The sequence below is a fragment of the Pyrus communis genome, chromosome 11 (assembly GCF_963583255.1).
Source record: "Pyrus communis chromosome 11, drPyrComm1.1, whole genome shotgun sequence".
Taxonomy (NCBI): Eukaryota; Viridiplantae; Streptophyta; class Magnoliopsida; order Rosales; family Rosaceae; genus Pyrus; species Pyrus communis.
In genome coordinates, this window is record NC_084813.1 from 24,131,317 (window position 1) to 24,149,126 (window position 17,810).

The 17,810-nt window shown below is 37.2% G+C and overlaps 2 protein-coding genes and 1 pseudogene across 2 annotated transcripts; all 3 read left to right on the forward strand.

Annotated features, from left to right (window-relative positions):
• LOC137749569 (protein FEZ-like) lies at window positions 1-1,689 on the forward strand (annotated as a pseudogene).
• A 4,283-nt stretch (window positions 1,690-5,972) lies between these two features.
• On the forward strand, window positions 5,973-9,281 carry LOC137707993 (DExH-box ATP-dependent RNA helicase DExH18, mitochondrial). Its single transcript, XM_068446952.1, has 3 exons — window positions 5,973-8,526; window positions 8,674-8,739; window positions 8,996-9,281. The coding sequence occupies exons 1-2, from the start codon at window positions 6,107-6,109 to the stop codon at window positions 8,726-8,728; spliced, it is 2,475 nt and encodes an 824-aa protein (XP_068303053.1). The 5' UTR covers window positions 5,973-6,106; the 3' UTR covers window positions 8,729-8,739; window positions 8,996-9,281.
• A 3,466-nt stretch (window positions 9,282-12,747) lies between these two features.
• LOC137707809 (NAP1-related protein 2-like) lies at window positions 12,748-17,256 on the forward strand. Its single transcript, XM_068446725.1, has 10 exons — window positions 12,748-12,967; window positions 14,334-14,456; window positions 14,559-14,609; window positions 14,749-14,823; window positions 15,007-15,120; window positions 15,210-15,271; window positions 15,624-15,681; window positions 15,978-16,034; window positions 16,291-16,341; window positions 16,914-17,256. Exons 1-10 carry the CDS (start codon window positions 12,839-12,841, stop codon window positions 16,962-16,964), a joined length of 771 nt encoding a protein of 256 aa, XP_068302826.1. The 5' UTR covers window positions 12,748-12,838; the 3' UTR covers window positions 16,965-17,256.
• Window positions 17,257-17,810: the final 554 nt, after the last annotated feature.

A 17,810-nucleotide genomic window follows, 5' to 3' on the forward strand; every position in this document is an offset into this window, starting at 1 on the left:
ATGGAGTAGAAGAACGAGATGGAAAAGGTTGATGATGTGATGTTGCCGGGTTTTCGGTTTCACCCGACCGATGAGGAGCTTGTAGGGTTTTACCTGAAGAGAAAATTCCAGCAGGGGGTTCTTCCCATTGAGCTGATTAAGCAAGTTGACATTTATAAATATGATCCCTGGGATCTTCCAAGTAAGTTAACTTGTCTCCGATTCATTCTTATAAAGTGCTTTTTTAGTTTAGAGTTTTAAACTGTTTGCCCTTTTCATGTTTTGGATCTGTCTCAAGTTTATGATGTGTATGGCCAATTTAGAAAAGTTAAAAGTGTTTTCTGCAGAAAAAAACCTCTTCTACCTGCGTTTGACTAGACAGAAAAACTCAAAACTTATGAAGCGTTCTCTGTCAATCTAGTAGGTGCTTCTTGAGGAAGCACTTGGATTTTTAAAATAAATTTCAATAAACATCATATATTCTTCTTGCTTTTTGCTTGACTTTTCAAATGAGCGTATAGCAACTGTCACTGAACTTGTAAGTTGTATTTCATCTGTGCAAGCAGAGCTGGCAAGTACTGGGGAGAAAGAGTGGTACTTCTACTGCCCGAGGGACCGAAAATACAAGAACAGCACTAGGCCTAATCGCGTCACGGAAGCCGGGTTTTGGAAAGCAACCGGAACAGATCGGCCTGTCTATTCTTCGGAAGGCTCCAAGTGCATAGGTTTAAAGAAGTCCCTTGTGTTCTACAGAGGCAGAGCTGCAAAAGGGATCAAAACTGACTGGATGATGCACGAGTTTCGGTTGCCTTCTCTCTCAAATTCAGTTCCACCAAAAAAGCTCTTAGATAAAAGCCTCCCTCCAAATGTAAGTACTAGTTAAAAATTTGGAAACCGAAGTAAAATAATCGGGCTACGAAAATATTGTTCATTTTTTATTAAAGAACTGACTGTCGACATGTCATTATTAATGGTTGTATTTGTCTAGTCAATAAAACGTGCCAACATGTTATTGCTCTGCTGATTAAAATACTTCATGGTGTGCAGGATTCATGGGCAATTTGCAGGATTTTCAAGAAAACAAACTCCATGGCACAGAGAGCACTTTCTCACTCTTGGGACTCTCAGTTTCCAGAGGCTACGGCAGCTGGTTTATTCACCCAACAGTTCAGCTCAGAGGACATGTCTTGCACAACTGACATGGGATCAACCATGCAGTTTTGGAATAACAATGACTTGCAACAAGCATCTAACACAAACTACTCTTCCTTTGACACTCTTCCTTACAAACCAATCAACCCTACCGTGTCGAAACCCTCCATGTTCGACGGAGAGTTTCCCAACAGCTTCATGTTCTCGCCGGCTGAACTGTCCGGAACTATGAACCCTGCGTTAATCGATGATTTAAGCAACCCCGCAGGGAGCATAGACTTCGATGGTTCACAGCAGCAGTTCACCGGCTTTTCGATCAGTTTGCAGCAACAGGATCAGATGCAAGGAAACACGGGGACATCAGAAAACGAAGGGGGATTCAGGAGGAACATGAGTAGTAGTAGTAGTAATAGTACAAGCCAGTGGGGAAGCAGCAGCATCAGATCAATTGGTTTTCCCTTCAGTTTGGCTTCAGATGATGAGTCTTGGAAGCCAACTCTGCCTTCTTATTCACCACCTTATCCTAGTAGCTATTCTACAAACAAATGCTACACTTGATGCAAATCATTTTGCGAAAGAGAATATATTTGGTAGGGCTGCCTGATTAAGGCAATTTTCACATTGCCCAGACCAAAATACAAAGAGATCTCATACTTTTATGTAGACCTGGCAATTTCTGACACGACCCGATAACCCGACACGACACGACACGAAATTAACAGGTGTTTGGGTTGACACGATAACGAATCGGGTCTTATCGGGTAACCCGATAAGCACCTGTTAAGATAACGGGTTGGGTCGGGTATACACGTGGGTAAACACGATACACGATAAGCAGAATATTATTTTTATAATTTTATAACCCTCAAAAAATACTGTAATAATTATATACATTAATTTTACAATTTTATACCCCTAAAAATTATAATAAATATATATATATATATATATATATTAAATTAACTATAAAATTTATAATAATTATAATAATTATATATACTATAATAATTATACCCCCAAAATATTAAGTCTATCTATACTAATTATATATATATATATATATATATATATATTAAATTTTATAAAAACTATAATAATTATTAATTAATAATTTAATATGCATGATCATGCATTGCATATTTGCATGATTTTGCATCCATTGAAATTTGATGCGTCAGGACTCATATGTGATTTGTTTCCATTCTCAAATTTCAATAATCAATTTCTTGCCATTGCCATTTGCCAACTTGCCGCCCTTTTTGAAAAAAAAAATGGAGGGAAAATGAAAATGTTAAGAAAAGTTGAAAATAAAACAAAAAAGTGAGGGAATTCAATTAGGGAAAGATGTTGGAGGGAAAAGTGAAAATGATAAGAAAAAGTTGAAAAGGAAACAAAAAAGAGAGGGAAAAATGAAAATTAATAGAAGTGGTGAATCTAAGTATAAATAAACTCTAAGTGTTAGTCAATCTATCGTTTTACGAATTCTCCAAAACTAATTTCAACGATCCAAACCGTCAAAATTGTTTGTATATGCTTGGAGATCACATCAGCAAAAAATCACAAAAAAAAACATTCAGAGATCAAGTAAACGGGACGAAGCTTTTCAACGGTTATAAATGAAAAATCACGATTTAACGGTTATTTTAACTCCGATTTTGATGATTTTTTATAACTACACTCCTTGACCCTATATGAATACAATGAATGAATTCGATCTTCAATTTAAAATATTTACACAAGTGGATACCACAAAATCTTATGTTATACTTAATAAAAGTATAAATAAACTCTAAGTGTTAGTCAATCTATCGTTTTACGAATTCTCCAAAACTAATTTCAACGATCCAAACCGTCAAAATTGTTTGTATATGCTTGGAGATCACATCAGCAAAAAATCACAAAAAAAAAAACATTCAGAGATCAAGTAACGGAACAAAGCTTTTCAACGGTTATAAACGAAAAATCACGATTTAACGGTTATTTTAACTCCGATTTTGATGATTTTTTATAACTACACTCCTTGACCCTATATGAATACAATGAATGAATTCGATCTTCAATTTAAAATATTTACACAAGTGGATACCACAAAATCTTATGTTATACTTAATAAAAGTATAAATAAACTCTAAGCGTTAGTCAATCTATCGTTTTACGAATTCTCCAAAACTAATTTCAACGATCCAAACCGTCAAAATTGTTTGTATATGCTTGGAGATCACATCAGCAAAAAATCACAAAAAAAAAACATTCAGAGATCAAGTAACGGGACAAAGCTTTTCAACGGTTATAAACGAAAAATCACGATTTAACGGTTATTTTAACTCCGATTTTGATGATTTTTTATAACTACACTCCTTGACCCTATATGAATACAATGAATGAATTCGATCTTCAATTTAAAATATTTACACAAGTGGATACCACAAAATCTTATGTTATACTTAATAAAAGTATAAATAAACTCTAAGCGTTAGTCAATCTATCGTTTTACGAATTCTCCAAAACTAATTTCAACGATCCAAACCGTCAAAATTGTTTGTATATGCTTGGAGATCACATCAGCAAAAAATCACAAAAAAAAAAACATTCAGAGATCAAGTAACGGGACAAAGCTTTTCAACGGTTATAAACGAAAAATCACGATTTAACGGTTATTTGAACTCTGATTTTGATGATTTTTTATAACTACACTCCTTGACCCTATATGAATACAATGAATGAATTCGATCTTCAATTTAAAATATTTACACAAGTGGATACCACAAAATCTTATGTTATACTTAATAAAAGTATAAATAAACTCTAAGCGTTAGTCAATCTATCGTTTTACGAATTCTCCAAAACTAATTTCAACGATCCAAACCGTCAAAATTGTTTGTATATGCTTGGAGATCACATCAGCAAAAAATCACAAAAAAAAAACATTCAGAGATCAAGTAACGGGACAAAGCTTTTCAACGGTTATAAACGAAAAATCACGATTTAACAGTTATTTTAACTCCGATTTTGATGATTTTTTATAATTACACTCCTTGACCCTATATGAATATAATGAATGAATTCGATCTTCAATTTAAAATATTTACACAAGTGGATACCACAAAATCTTATGTTATACTTAATAAAAGTATAAATAAACTCTAAGTGTTAGTCAATCTATCGTTTTACGAATTCTCCAAAACTAATTTCAACGATCCAAACCGTCAAAATTGTTTGTATATGCTTGGAGATCACATCAGCAAAAAATCACAAAAAAAAAACATTCAGAGATCAAGTAACGGGACAAAGCTTTTCAACGGTTATAAACGAAAAATCACGATTTAACGGTTATTTTAACTCCGATTTTGATGATTTTTTTATAACTACACTCCTTGACCCTATATGAATACAATGAATGAATTCGATCTTCAATTTAAAATATTTACACAAGTGGATACCACAAAATCTTATGTTATACTTTAAAAGTATAAATAAACTCTAAGTGTTAGTCAATCTTAAAAACAAATACTCTTTATCCTTGCACATTTAATATTTGTAATAGATTAGTAGTGTATGTATTATTTTTTTATTAGGCTTTCATTTTCGAGTGTAGATATAGTACTTGAACGAGAAATGTTTTAATGTTTTCACGTAATATTTATGTCGCAATGTGTGGTATGTGCAAATTTTAAAAAAAATATATTTTTTTCTTAACGGGTCATAACGGGTCGGGTCACTTTACCCGTTGGGTAAAGTGACACGACCTGTTAAGGACCCGTTAAGATAACGGGTGTGACACGACACGACCCGTTAAGATAACAGGTGTTACACGAAAACGACACGAACACGACAGACACGACCCGTTTGCCAGGTCTACTTTTATGAGGAGCGTCTACAAATGATATAGTCGGACATCCTACCCAAAATTTTATCCTCAAGTGGTTGACCCCTTGTAATCATGTAGTTGGTATCAAAAATTCAAAATCATACTCCTAGACTCCTAGTCATTTTAGTGTGTCATTGTACGGTTTCTTACATTCCAATCATACAAGTTTAGGCAATATGTTGTTTATTTTGTGTAGCACTTTGCGCAGTTGAGGTTGATGAAAGCTACAACTTAGCACCAACCAAATGGCCATAACATTTTAGATCCTCTAAAAATGTTAAAGCTTTTGAAGGTCCCAAATGCCTGCGTCCAATTATTGATAACTATAGATTGTGCCTTACAAATTGAGATGAATTTACGAGAATATGACCTAAATAACAGATGTGAGTGTAGTCAGACTAGCTAGAATAAATATGTTATTTCTATGCACTCAAGTTTGAATCCTCATCCTCACAATTTAGATTAGAAATTATAATCTTGTTTTTTTTTAAAAAAAGAGATAACTCAAATAAAATAATTTGAGACGAAAAGATTAATGAATTCAAATTCGAATTCTCCTTCTTGTAATCCGCATGTTTGTAAAGTTCTAGAATTTGAGAGAAAGCCAGCAATAAAAAAAAAAATAATGAAAATGACTTGAAAACTGTAAATTTAACGAAAATGACAAAATAAAAAATAAAGTAAATAGTACAAGGATTGACTTTTTAATGTTAAAATATAATTTTTCGTTAAAGTGAACAGTACCATAAGATTTTCGTTAAAATTTCTAATAATAAAAAAGGGTGCAGGCTTACTATTATTAGTCCCAGATGAAACCCAAGCCCACAATCTTAAACCGACCTAAGTAAAAGAAAGAGTGAAAATCAGCCTCAAAAAGTCAAAACCCAAAAGCAGCTTCTGTGTTTTAGGTTTTTGCTGGGGAAAACCCCCACCGTCCACTTTCTCTCAATTTTCTCTGGCTCTCAAATTCTCTCAGGTTTGCTCGCTATAATCCAATCGTTTCAAACTCACTTGTTATTTCTTTGAATTTTTCCCAAATTTTTGAGCTTTTTTTAAATTTTTTTATCATTTCTTTGAGCTTTTTAAATTTTATGCGAGTGTTTAACAATGGCTAGAGGCCCGGCAAGTTCTCTGTTTCGAATTTATGCTTCCAAGAAGAACATATCTAGGTTTAGGGTTTTGATATGGAATCAATATGTTAGTTCTTCTGCGCCATATGACCGCTCTGTATCCTCAAATTTCCAATTTTGTACCGCTTTCGATGTTCCGAATCACCGTTCGTTTTCGACGGGATTCAGGGACCTAATTCGGGTTAGATTGCCCCCCAAAGGCCCAAATTTCACAGGCTGCGGTACCTTTGATGCGAAACCATTTTCGACTACTGTGAAAGATGGGGAGGATGAGGAGGATAATGGGGTTTGTAGTAGTAGAATGGTGGATTCTGAATGTGATTTTGATGCAGATGCTGGGAAAATTTTGGACTTTGTAAATGAGGGTAGTGCTCGCAATTTGTCGAATTGGGGAGATGGAGATGAGGGTAATGAGGGTGTGGTTTGTGATTCGATGGTTGTTGAGTCGGAAAGTGGTGATGAGAATGTGAGTTCAGCGAAACCTATGAACTTTCAGCAGGTTGCGTCACGTGAGCCTGTTGAATTGTATCGTGAGCTTCGTGATGCTGACAAGGGTGCAAAGCAGAGACGGGCTGATTGGGAGACTCTTCAAGAGATATTCCGGAATTTTGGCAATTCGGGTTGGGCATGCGATCAGGCTCTTGCAATATACATTGGACGTTCATTTTTCCCTACTTCCGTGCACAAGTTTCGGAATTTTTTCTTCAAGAAGTGTTCGGCTGATGTTGCCAAATATGTGGTATCCCTTGGTCCATCTAATGATGCTGTGAAATTTTTGTTTCCTATATTTGTTGAATATTGTTTAGAAGAATTTCCAGATGAGATCAAGCGGTTTCGTAGTATGATTGAATCAGCAGATCTCACTAAGCCTCATACATGGTTTCCATTTGCACGGGCTATGAAGCGTAAGATAATTTATCACTGTGGTCCAACCAATAGTGGTAAAACATACAATGCTTTGCAACGGTTTATGGAAGCAAAGAAGGGCATTTACTGCAGTCCTCTGAGATTATTGGCTATGGAAGTCTTTGATAAAGTCAACGGGCATGGAGTTTATTGTAGCCTTCACACAGGACAAGAAAAGAAATTTGTCCCATTCTCAAACCATGTTGCTTGCACTGTCGAAATGGTGTCAACTGATGAAATGTATGATGTTGCCGTGATTGATGAAATTCAGATGATGGCAGACCCATATAGAGGTTTTGCATGGACAAGAGCGTTGCTTGGGCTGAAGGCTGACGAGATACATTTGTGTGGAGATCCAAGTGTTCTGAATATTGTTCGACAAATCTGTTCAGAAACTGGCGATGAGTTGCATGAGCAGCATTATGAGAGGTTTAAGCCATTGGTGGTTGAAGCCAAAACACTCTTGGGAGATCTTAAAAATGTTCGGTCTGGAGACTGTGTGGTTGCTTTTTCTAGGAGAGAGGTATTTGAGGTTAAAATTGCAATTGAAAAACACACTAATCATCGTTGTTGTGTTATTTATGGTGCCTTGCCACCAGAGACTCGTCGACAGCAAGCGAATTTGTTTAATGATCAAAATAATGAATATGATGTGCTTGTTGCTACTGATGCAGTGGGAATGGGTCTGAATCTCAATATCAGGAGGGTTGTGTTCTTTACCCTTGCAAAGTACAATGGTGACAAAACTGTCGCGGTTCCAGCGTCTCAGGTGAAGCAGATTGCTGGAAGAGCTGGTCGGAGAGGAAGCATCTATCCAGACGGACTCACAACCACATTGAATTTAGATGATCTGGATTACTTAATTGAAAGTCTAAAGCAACCTTTTGACGAAGTTAAGAAAGTGGGCCTTTTCCCTTTCTTTGAGCAGGTTGAGCTATTCGCAGGGAAAATCCCTGATGTTACGTTCTGCCAGCTACTTGAAAAATTTAGTGAAAATTGTCGTCTGGATGGTTCATACTTCCTGTGTCGACATGATCATATAAAGAAGGTTGCAAATATGTTACAGAAGGTTCCGGAACTATCTCTGGAGGATCGTTTTAACTTCTGTTTTGCCCCAGTTAATATCAAAGACCCAAGAGCTATGTATCATCTTCTAAGGTTTGCTTCATCATATGGTCAGAAACTCCCTGTCAACATTGCTATGGGCGTACCAACGGGATCTGCCCGTAACAATAAGGAGCTCTTGGATCTGGAGACCAAGCACCAAGTTTGTTCTATGTATATGTGGTTGTCACACCACTTCAAGAAGGAAACGTTTCCATACTGGAAGAAGGCTGAGGCAATGGCCTCGGATATTGCTGAGTTGTTGGGCAAGTCTCTAGCCAATGCCAATTGGAAGCCAGAATCGAGGCAGGCAGAGAACCAAAAGTTTCTTGAACAGAAGAAAAATAGTTATGAGAGGCCAAGGTCACTCATCAAGCTGTATGAGAAGTAAGTTTCGATTATTTTTTTAACTGTTCTCCAAATATTATTGATTCAGAGGCATCTGTGAAATGTATACATTGGGATCTTTCGATATGTTTCTTAATTTGTTTGCCTTACCATTTCACAGTGCTAACGATTTCTTTTGATTTGTAGGAAAAAGCATGACCGGTCTGTACAACATGAGCTTGGAGAGAAAGTAACTGCTTAGTGTTCTTGCAGGTAATTTTTCCACTAACCACATTCTATATCTGCCACAATTGCCTGAAGTACTGAGTAGAAGTAGAGTTGTTCCGTAACTACGTACTACATTGATTGGTTGAGTTCTTTGCATTTCTTTTTTCTGAAAATAAATTTCAAGTAATTGAACTGAACTTGTCGCACGAACAATGTGTCGGTTCTTATATCATATGTTAATATAAACCTTTCCATTTTCTTTCGAATATGATTGAGTTGACAACAGAATGATATTTTGCAGATAAGGATTGGAGATTTGATGAACAAATGCCGTGTGGCACTCGGTGAGTGCAAACCAGTAGTTAGAGATAGACAACCACGAGGGCAGATGTGAGATGTTAGTCTAGAACTGTGTAGTTTACCGTCATCTGGGAGCGTCATGTGGACAGACTTTGCAACATTTACCGTGTTACAAAGACACAGCAGGTTTGCTACTCTTATGAGCTCACCCTATTTTCGAGTATGGTGGTGGTTCGCTTTTAGAATAGGAAACATGTTCAAATATCTCAACTGAGTACGAGTAAGATGCAACTGTATTGTTCAAAATTAAAGGGCAAGAAAGAGAGTTGTTTAATCATTTTCGGGATAACTAATTATGGCTAACTGTTTATGTAAATTCTTTTCGTTGTAAGATTACCGACGGTGATTTGGATTAACCGGAAGCTCTCTTTCCGGTTGGTTGACCAAACAATCCAGGGAAGTAACTGTCTGTGAATCACTGTGTTTTACCATAATTGGCATGTCCAAAAAGTAATTTCGAGCATAAAACACGAGATGAACAAAACAAGTTATATCAGTAGAACGCTTCTGCTATCATTTTCTTTCCTTCTTCTAGGTGATATATGGCTACTGCTCAAGGGCAAACTCTACGGTTTTGATCGGAGTCCAAAAGTATTTTCTAGTGTGACGGGAAGGAGACGCTACGCCCAACCCGCCTTTTCTTTTTTCTTTTTCCGTCTAAAAGTATTTTCTAGTCCAAAAGTTTACCTGCACCCTCTAACAATGTATATAAAATCGTAATTTTCAGTTCACCGGCTACTGATCTCACCTTGTAGAAATCGAATTGATTTGTTCCTTTTTCTTGCAAGGGCCTCTAAAACCAAATGCCATTGTGGATTGCTCCAAGGCCTCATCCTCCAAGCCATCATCTTCAATAACAAAAAAAATTAAAAAAAAATCTAGGAAATATGCGAAGCATTCTTACCGGTAATAACCTTTGTAAATATTCAGCTCAGATAATGCATATATGTTCTTAAGGGCTACTTAGATACCGAGATATTGCTTTTCACTCAAGAGTTGTTGCCCCTTTTCTAGTCGGTAAGAAGTTGTGTAGATATGCAGCTCAGATATTGAACGTGTTCTTACTGGTAAGAATACGTGCGAATAAAAGGGGAACTGCAAGGCGCTTTGAGTGTATGACAAAGGTTGTGGTGAAGCCTGGGATTTGGTACATGAGTTGGAGAAAGATTTGATGAAGTCACTGAGCTTAGAGAAGCCAACGTGCAAATGATCCAATTCGAAGCCAACATAGTCCCTCAAATCACTTTTCAGAGAGAGAGAGAGCGTATTCTCCACTCGGATGCCTTGGAAGACGTTGTAAGAAGCGATCGAGGAAACCACTTCTTGCAAGCCTTTAGCCATACAGGCATGCTTTTACTGCCCTTGGGGCTGCTGATATTATGTGCTTGAGTTGATGTGTTTGGTTGGCCTTGGACTACCTTATCAAGCCAAGAACCTTGTTCGCGTTTATTTGCTTCCATAGCCATCTCGCTGGAGACACCTTTGCTGGAACTGGAAGTGGTGGAGATTGGCGATTGCAATTCTTCTCTTGTTCTTGTTGTCGAAGTGACATTTCCTCCGACTCAGCTGCCATTTTGGTATTAGACTTTTTATTTCGACCGGCTTGCCTGCCATGGTGACATAGTGTGCTTGAACAGCTGCAGAAACAGACTTCTCCTCTTTAGATCTGACAAATCCAAAGTCTCGAGATTGCATCTTGTTTTCCATTTGAGCTAAAATGACCATGGCATCTTCCACCGGCCCAAATTCGTTTTCAAAACTTCACAAAGAAACGTATGAACATTACGTTATCCAGAGAAATAGAGTTGAATACATCTGTTACACAAATCAATGAAGAATGCTCGAGTATTCGTAATTCATACAACTTAAACTTACATACAGTGTTTTCTTAGGGTGGCAAGATTAACCTGAGTCTACTGAAGGAGGAAGTCCTCCTCCGAAGACGCGCTTGAGTGCTAATGCTTTAGCAATACGAAAATGATTCTGGGCTGCTCCCTTCTTCATTTCCGATTCTCCTCCACTCCATGTGCATAAAAGCACTTGGATCCTCTAACACATCCACGAGGAGAATCGAAGTATTTACAAATCTCTGCCTTGTTGCTGGAGTGAATAGTTCTCGCACACACACAGAGAGTATGGAAACTTGAGAACGTACTAATAGATTAAGGACATACGCATGCACAAGCACTTTCAGTAGTGGTGTCTTCATCTTGCATGGTTAGAAGTGCTTCGCAGGTGCTTGAGAAAGCCTCGTCGCCTCTTGAACAAGCATGGCATTTATGTTGATTGGTACCATCAAAATTGAAAACCAATAGTTAGGAATGTGAAATCAAATGTACAGTTGGTACACGTTTCGAAAATCAACTTACTGAGGCTAACAGTAATGGTTGGGTTCAGCAATATGAAACGCTAATCTTGCGAGTTTGTCAGGTCGATAAGTCTTTGTCTACTGGTAATGTTAACAGTTTTGCAGACACGGAGATAAACGTTAGCAGTCGGAAGTTTGAATTCTGAGAGCCGGCTTCCAAGAGGCAAATAGAGAATAAATACTAACAACATTGAACTGCATGAGTAGGTTCAAGTGCTTCTTACCGCAGATTGGGAATTTCACCATTTGTTCCTCTGGCTCACTCGTGCACCATGCTTAATGAGAAGCCATAAAATTCTGAAACAAGAAATCAATCAGAATTTATATAGGCAATTAACTCTATGCATTTGTGTGTGATTGAGAGGGAGAGAGAGACACTATCTGCTGTGGATACAATATATGAGCTAAATATTTACACAGCTTTTATTTGCACTTGTTCTTACCAGAAAGGACAAGTTCAATATCTGAGCTGAATATTTACGCATCTTTTTAACGGTAAGAACATGTACAGTATCTAAGTTGAATATTTACAAAGGTTATTACCAGTAAGAACGTTTCATATATTTCCTAGATTTTTTTTTAAATTATTTCGAAATATTTGGTAAAGTGTTAGAAAAATGCATGGTCTGTAATGACTCGTCTTGACACGCTAACCTTTTCATTGTGGCACGCCATAACAAGTCTTGCGAATTATCGACAGAATGCATGGTGTGCATAACATGCATTCTGCCAACAGTTTGCAACGCTTGTCATGTCGTGACCAACGGTGATGTTTAGGCGTGCCATGATGCAAGGGTTACCATGTCGAGACAAGCCATGACATGTAATTTTCTAACACTTTGACATGCTAACCCTCATATTATAACATGTCAAACCATCAATGTTAATAGGTGTTACACAGAAAGGAAAAAACAAAATTGCACGACGGTGCACCTTCCTCAGCTTTACCTTAACAATGTCGTTGGCTTTAGAAATTTTCCTTTGAATTCTCTCAGATGAACCAGCTCTGTCATACGCCGATCATATACATAAGCCTCTCTCTCCTTTTCAAATTCTTAGTTTCAATTTCCTAAATTTTTCGAAAAGCCAAGCGGAGCATTACGATTTATAAAAAGAATAAAAATTGGACATCAGCAAAGCTTGTCATGTCGTGGCCTACAAACCCAATGATATTTTGATGTGCCACAATGCTGGAACCTCTGACAATAACAGATTGGACATCAAGGGAGTTGTTTAAGAAGTGACACGTACACTACGGTGAGGATGTGAAAAGACTGTAAAGCCCTCGAGACCTCACTCTCGTGTACACACACGCACAACAATCAGTACAAAACCCTCTCGCTGATTTTCCCTCGCTTTCCAGAGTAAAATTAGGGTTTTGCTTTGCCTCCAGAGCTAGGGTTTTGCTTTCTCACGATGGTGGCGGACGCGGCGAAGCAGCCCAAGCTCACTGAGCGAGCTCCGGAGGACGACGCCGATCACCTTGACAAGGAGCTCGTGCTCTCCGTCGAGAAGTTGCAGGAGGTTCAAGACGAACTCGACAAGGTTCTGCAACCTCCCTGTTCTCTCTTTTCTCTCTCTTTCTCTCTCTCTCTCTCTCTCTCTCTCTCTCTCTCTCTATGCTGCGTATATTTGTGTATAAATATATGTATTGGCAATTTGTATGTATAAAGGCGTCAGCATATCATAGCTCATAAGTGTAGCTCTCAATTTCAATTTCGATTTTATTTTAATTTTTGCTATTTGTATTGGATTTCAATCACCGTGTAGAGCTTTACATATTTTTAATTTCGTCCTTCATTTATTTTTGTGGTTTGGTTGGTGTTTTTGTTCGAATTCGAATTCGTATGTTTCTTGGTGTTTTAGAGAATGTGACCTTAGGCAGTATCATCGGGTAAAGATAAATTGGGTTTTTTCTTCTTCCAAGGTTTAGTAATAAACAACTAGAATTTTATACTGATGGAGAGTCTATTTAGGCATTTTGGGTTAGTTGCGAGTCTCGCCAGAACTTATTTCTTTCTTTTCGTCATTATAAAAGAAAAATCACGCATAAGCACTGTTCTAAAATTCCCGCTTAGGCGCTAGGCAGCTGGCAACCATCCCGATTAATGCCTAGGTATTTGAAAATTAAGAAAGGGCGTCTAGACTCACTGAGGCACCTGCCTAGCTCGCCCAGACCCGCCCAGGCAGGTGCCGAGGTTGCGACTCACTTAGACAGAAAACAGATAACTTTCATTTTGCATTTTATTTTATTTTTCAATAAATTAGAAGAGACTTGTTGAATACTTAAATGAACACACATTATATGCTTGTTTCTCATATTTTCATTATGTTCCAATACTTCATAATATACTGTCGTTCTATTTTATGGTTTATGATGAAATTATATATATTTTAAGTATAAACATACACTTATTCACACGAAATATAATAGATTTACTTAAATCCGCCTAATCCACTTAGGCACCCGCCTAGGCCCCGTTTAGCCTTCTAGGCGCTAGGCCCTAGCCCGCCGCCCGACTAGTGCCTTGCGTCTTTTAGAACCTTGCGCATAAGATTGAGTGTTTTGCTTCTTTTTTCGTCAACTTCGTAAGAATTACTAGCATTTACAATTTGTGGGAAATGTAGTTAACAACGTTAGTGGGTCATATACTGACAATGTTAATAAATGAATTTCGTACGAAACCTTCCTTTTGGATTTGTTGATTTGTGATAAGAAGGTTATTCTGGAAAATTTTGATGGGAGAATTTAAATAACAAGGGATGTATGAATGTGCCCGTATATGTTATCTTTATGCCTTGAGCACCTGTCAATGTTTATATCAGAATGGTTTGGTTCATTGGATAAGCTTAAGATTTCATTTTGGTATATAATGCTGATGAAGCTTGAAATTGCATTGGCACCCCACAGGTTGATGATGAAGAGAATGACAAGGTTTTGGAAATTGAGCAAAAGTATAACGAGATACGCAGGCCCGTCTATGTGAAGCGGAATGAGATAATAAAAACCATTCCTGACTTTTGGCTAACTTCTGTTAGTGATCCAATATATGTCATATTCATCTTTTTTAGAATGTTTAATGGTTGATACATAATTTGGGCATGTATATAACTTGTGCATTATTGTTGCACGCAGTTCATGAGCCATCCTGTACTTTGTGATATTTTGAGTGCAGAAGACCAGAAGGTCAGACAAATACTTTGTTAAAATTTTTTACTTTAAGAGTAAATTTTCGTGTTTCCTCCTACTGTCTTAATTCTCTCAGCTGACTGGAATTGATCAATTCTGTGTATTTACCAATTCTCTTCTTTTCTTCTTCACATAGATTTTCAAGTGTTTAAAGTCTATTGATGTGGTGGACTTCAAAGATGATAAGACGATAGGATACTCCGTCACATTTGTAAGCTCCTTCTTTTCGTGTTGACTTTACCTTGGGGACACGCACATTCTATTGTCTGTTCTCCATGCATGCTGCTTTTCTTTGTTCTTTTTGGATTTTGCTCCAATTATATAATGCCCATTTTTCTCTGATAGTGTTTGAATTACTCTTTGCTAATGCTTCTTTCTAATGCCTCTGTTTCAGAACTTTAATAACAACCCTTATTTTGAAGATACAAAGCTGACGAAAACTTTTACATATATTGATGGTGAGACAACAAAAATTACTGGTACTCCCGTCAAATGGAAGGAGGGCATGGTATTCACCGCATTTGCCACTTTGGCTCTTGTCTTCTTTTTTCTCTCTTCTTTTCTCCCTTCATAGAACTGGAGTTGTAAACTGTGTAGGGTCTTGCAAATGGAGTTACTGACGTGAAAAATGGAAAGAAACGACCACATGTTGATGAGAGGTTATGTTCTTTTGATTCTATGTGTTCGTTTATAGCTAATCTGTTCTATTAGGCTGGGGTTCAAGGGTTTATAAGCTATTAGGACCTCTTTTTGCTTGGCATAAAGTGTGAGTCCCCTGTTTTTTGTACATCTGAACCAAGAAGCAAAACATCTTTTGTACTGCTATGTATTCCATGTTGTATGCCCTTATAAAGGTGCAATTGAGTACTACTTTAATAAGAATTAAATGCTTCAAATTTTTGTTAACATAGGAATTTATTACGTTGAGGATCTTATTTCTTATTCCTGTTTCCATATATATTTTGTAGTTCTTGCTCTTTGACTCACCCATTGGCATTTTAATTATTGCAGCTTCTTCAGTTTGTTTAACGAAACTGAACATAAAGATATAGATGCGATTCATGATGAGGTAACGTCCGTTTTTGTTTATCTATATTCACTGAGTAACGCTTGTATGTATCTGTGGATGCTAATTTTTCATATGTAAAATGCTTCTTTTAAAAGGAAAATCACCTGATGGTTATCACTCATAACCATCAAAATTAATGGTATTTGCTTGCCAATGTGTAGTTTTTAGTTATAGTTTCATCCTTTTAAGGTTTAACTGTTGCCAATTCCTGCACGGTTTAAATTGAAGTTAAAAAAAATCTGCTTTTATTTTCCTTTTTAATCTCTACTGATCTTTCATTTACTGTGACATTGCAGGTGGTAGAGATAATTAAGAATGACTTATGGCCCAACCCTCTAAAGTATTTTAATAACGTAATAGTCTCTCTTCATGAGCGTATATTTGTTATTTTTAATACATCAACTGATCACTTCGGTTTTATTTATTTAAAAGTACTTGGGTAACATCTATAGATCCCTTTTTTAATGCCTTTGGAACAAACGGGATGGATTCTCATCTCCTAGACTTGTCGGGAGTGCTAGTCTATCTCCAGGACTTGTTGGGAGTGCTAGTCTATCTACCAAGACTAACCCGGGCAGGCAGGGTAACTTTTTATATTTGTTGTTTCAGGAGGCTGACGAGGAGGAGGTCGATGAAGAGGATTCTGAAGATGATGAAATGGTAACGAAGATGAAATTTCATTGCCTATATGTTGTGTACATCATTATTCTTCTTTTCTAACTCATACAGAAAAAATTGTTTTTTACTAATGCGGGTTGTGGTTAGACCCGATGTTGAAAAAATGTGATGCTTACATGAATTACATCTTCTGTGGTGTGTATAGGCATGTCATGCGAGTGATATATCCGTAGTTTAGTTGATGATTCGATAGGTTCTCTGTGTTTCTTTGTTTTGCCTCCTTTTACTGTGGCAAATGGTTGCATTGTGAAAATAGTCTGAGTCACTACATGTTGTCTGTACCGAATAGAGTTCTTGCTCTTGCATAACGCAGTGGCACGCCAACTTGTTACAAAACCATAACAGCAAATTCAGTTCTGCTTTCGGAGCATGGTTTTACTTTTCATATTCATGGGCGGGTTATGAGAGGCTGGTCGATCAGCCCACTCATGCCCCACAAAACAGGATCCCATCCCCTCGAGTCTTACTAGTATATATTCCTTCTAGTCACAGTTGATCACCTTGGATGTTAGTGTGGAATTGATGACTAACAACTTCTGAATGCATATGTGCAGGAGAATGGTGACGAAGATGATGAAGACGACGATGACGAGGAAGATAGCTAGATTCTTCTCGGGCTGACTTCTCTTTCATTGATTATGTCTTGGTCGATCAGCGATACGTACCGTTGTAGTAGGATACATGGGAAGAGAAGAGGACTTGTAGCGTATTAATCCCCCACAGCAGACTTGTCGCATATAAATTAGTCTCAGTTTATCGTTTAGGCCTTTTGGGTTTTGTTTTAGTGCGCAGAGTCGTTTTAGGATTCATGCAGCTGACCTCACTTAATTGGATACGACTTTGTAGACGTTCTTATACAATTCAGTCTTATAGCCAATGAGGTTTTAAAGCTTAAAAGATGTTGGTTTTTTTCGTTACATTGGGGATAATCGAATCCCGGGGCTTAGGACCCCTAATCCCGACCAAACAACCCGCCCTTCCTCGTCGCCTGAGCTAACCTCAAGGGCTTAAACCTTACAGATCTTGTTAGGTAAAGATTTGCGTAACTCCTCACTTTGGTTCTTGAGATTTGAAATCAATAGAAGTGGTTTCTAAGATTATCCATTATTAATCATTTTGATCATTTCATGAAAAATCTCTATTAAATAAAAATAAAATGACAAAAATGCCTTCAATTTTTTGTCAAATCCTTTTGACCTATGGTTTGTTAAATTGAAAGTATTTTTGTCATTTTAATCCTTATTTAACATAATTTTTTACGAAATGACCAACATGATTGATAATGAACAATCTTAAAGACCATTTCTATTGATTTCAAATTTCAGGAATCAAAGTGAGGAGTTTTACAAATCTCAGGAACCATTTTGGCTAAAAAGTCATAAAATAAAGAAGACTACTTGTGTTGACCGCCGTCAACAACCCACATCACCGAGATTCCTCAAACATGTCCG

Excerpts from the sequence above, each read along its gene's own strand:
- LOC137707993 (XM_068446952.1), top strand. The coding sequence starts at position 6,107 with ATGGCTAGAGGCCCGGCAAGTTCTCTGTTTCGAATTTATGCTTCCAAG. Across the intron at positions 8,527-8,673 it reads CTCATCAAGCTGTATGAGAA|GAAAAAGCATGACCGGTCTG; the intron begins GTAAGTTTCGAT and ends TTTGATTTGTAG.
- LOC137707809 (XM_068446725.1), top strand. The coding sequence starts at position 12,839 with ATGGTGGCGGACGCGGCGAAGCAGCCCAAGCTCACTGAGCGAGCTCCG. Across the intron at positions 12,968-14,333 it reads TTCAAGACGAACTCGACAAG|GTTGATGATGAAGAGAATGA; the intron begins GTTCTGCAACCT and ends GGCACCCCACAG. Across the intron at positions 15,682-15,977 it reads TAGATGCGATTCATGATGAG|GTGGTAGAGATAATTAAGAA; the intron begins GTAACGTCCGTT and ends GTGACATTGCAG.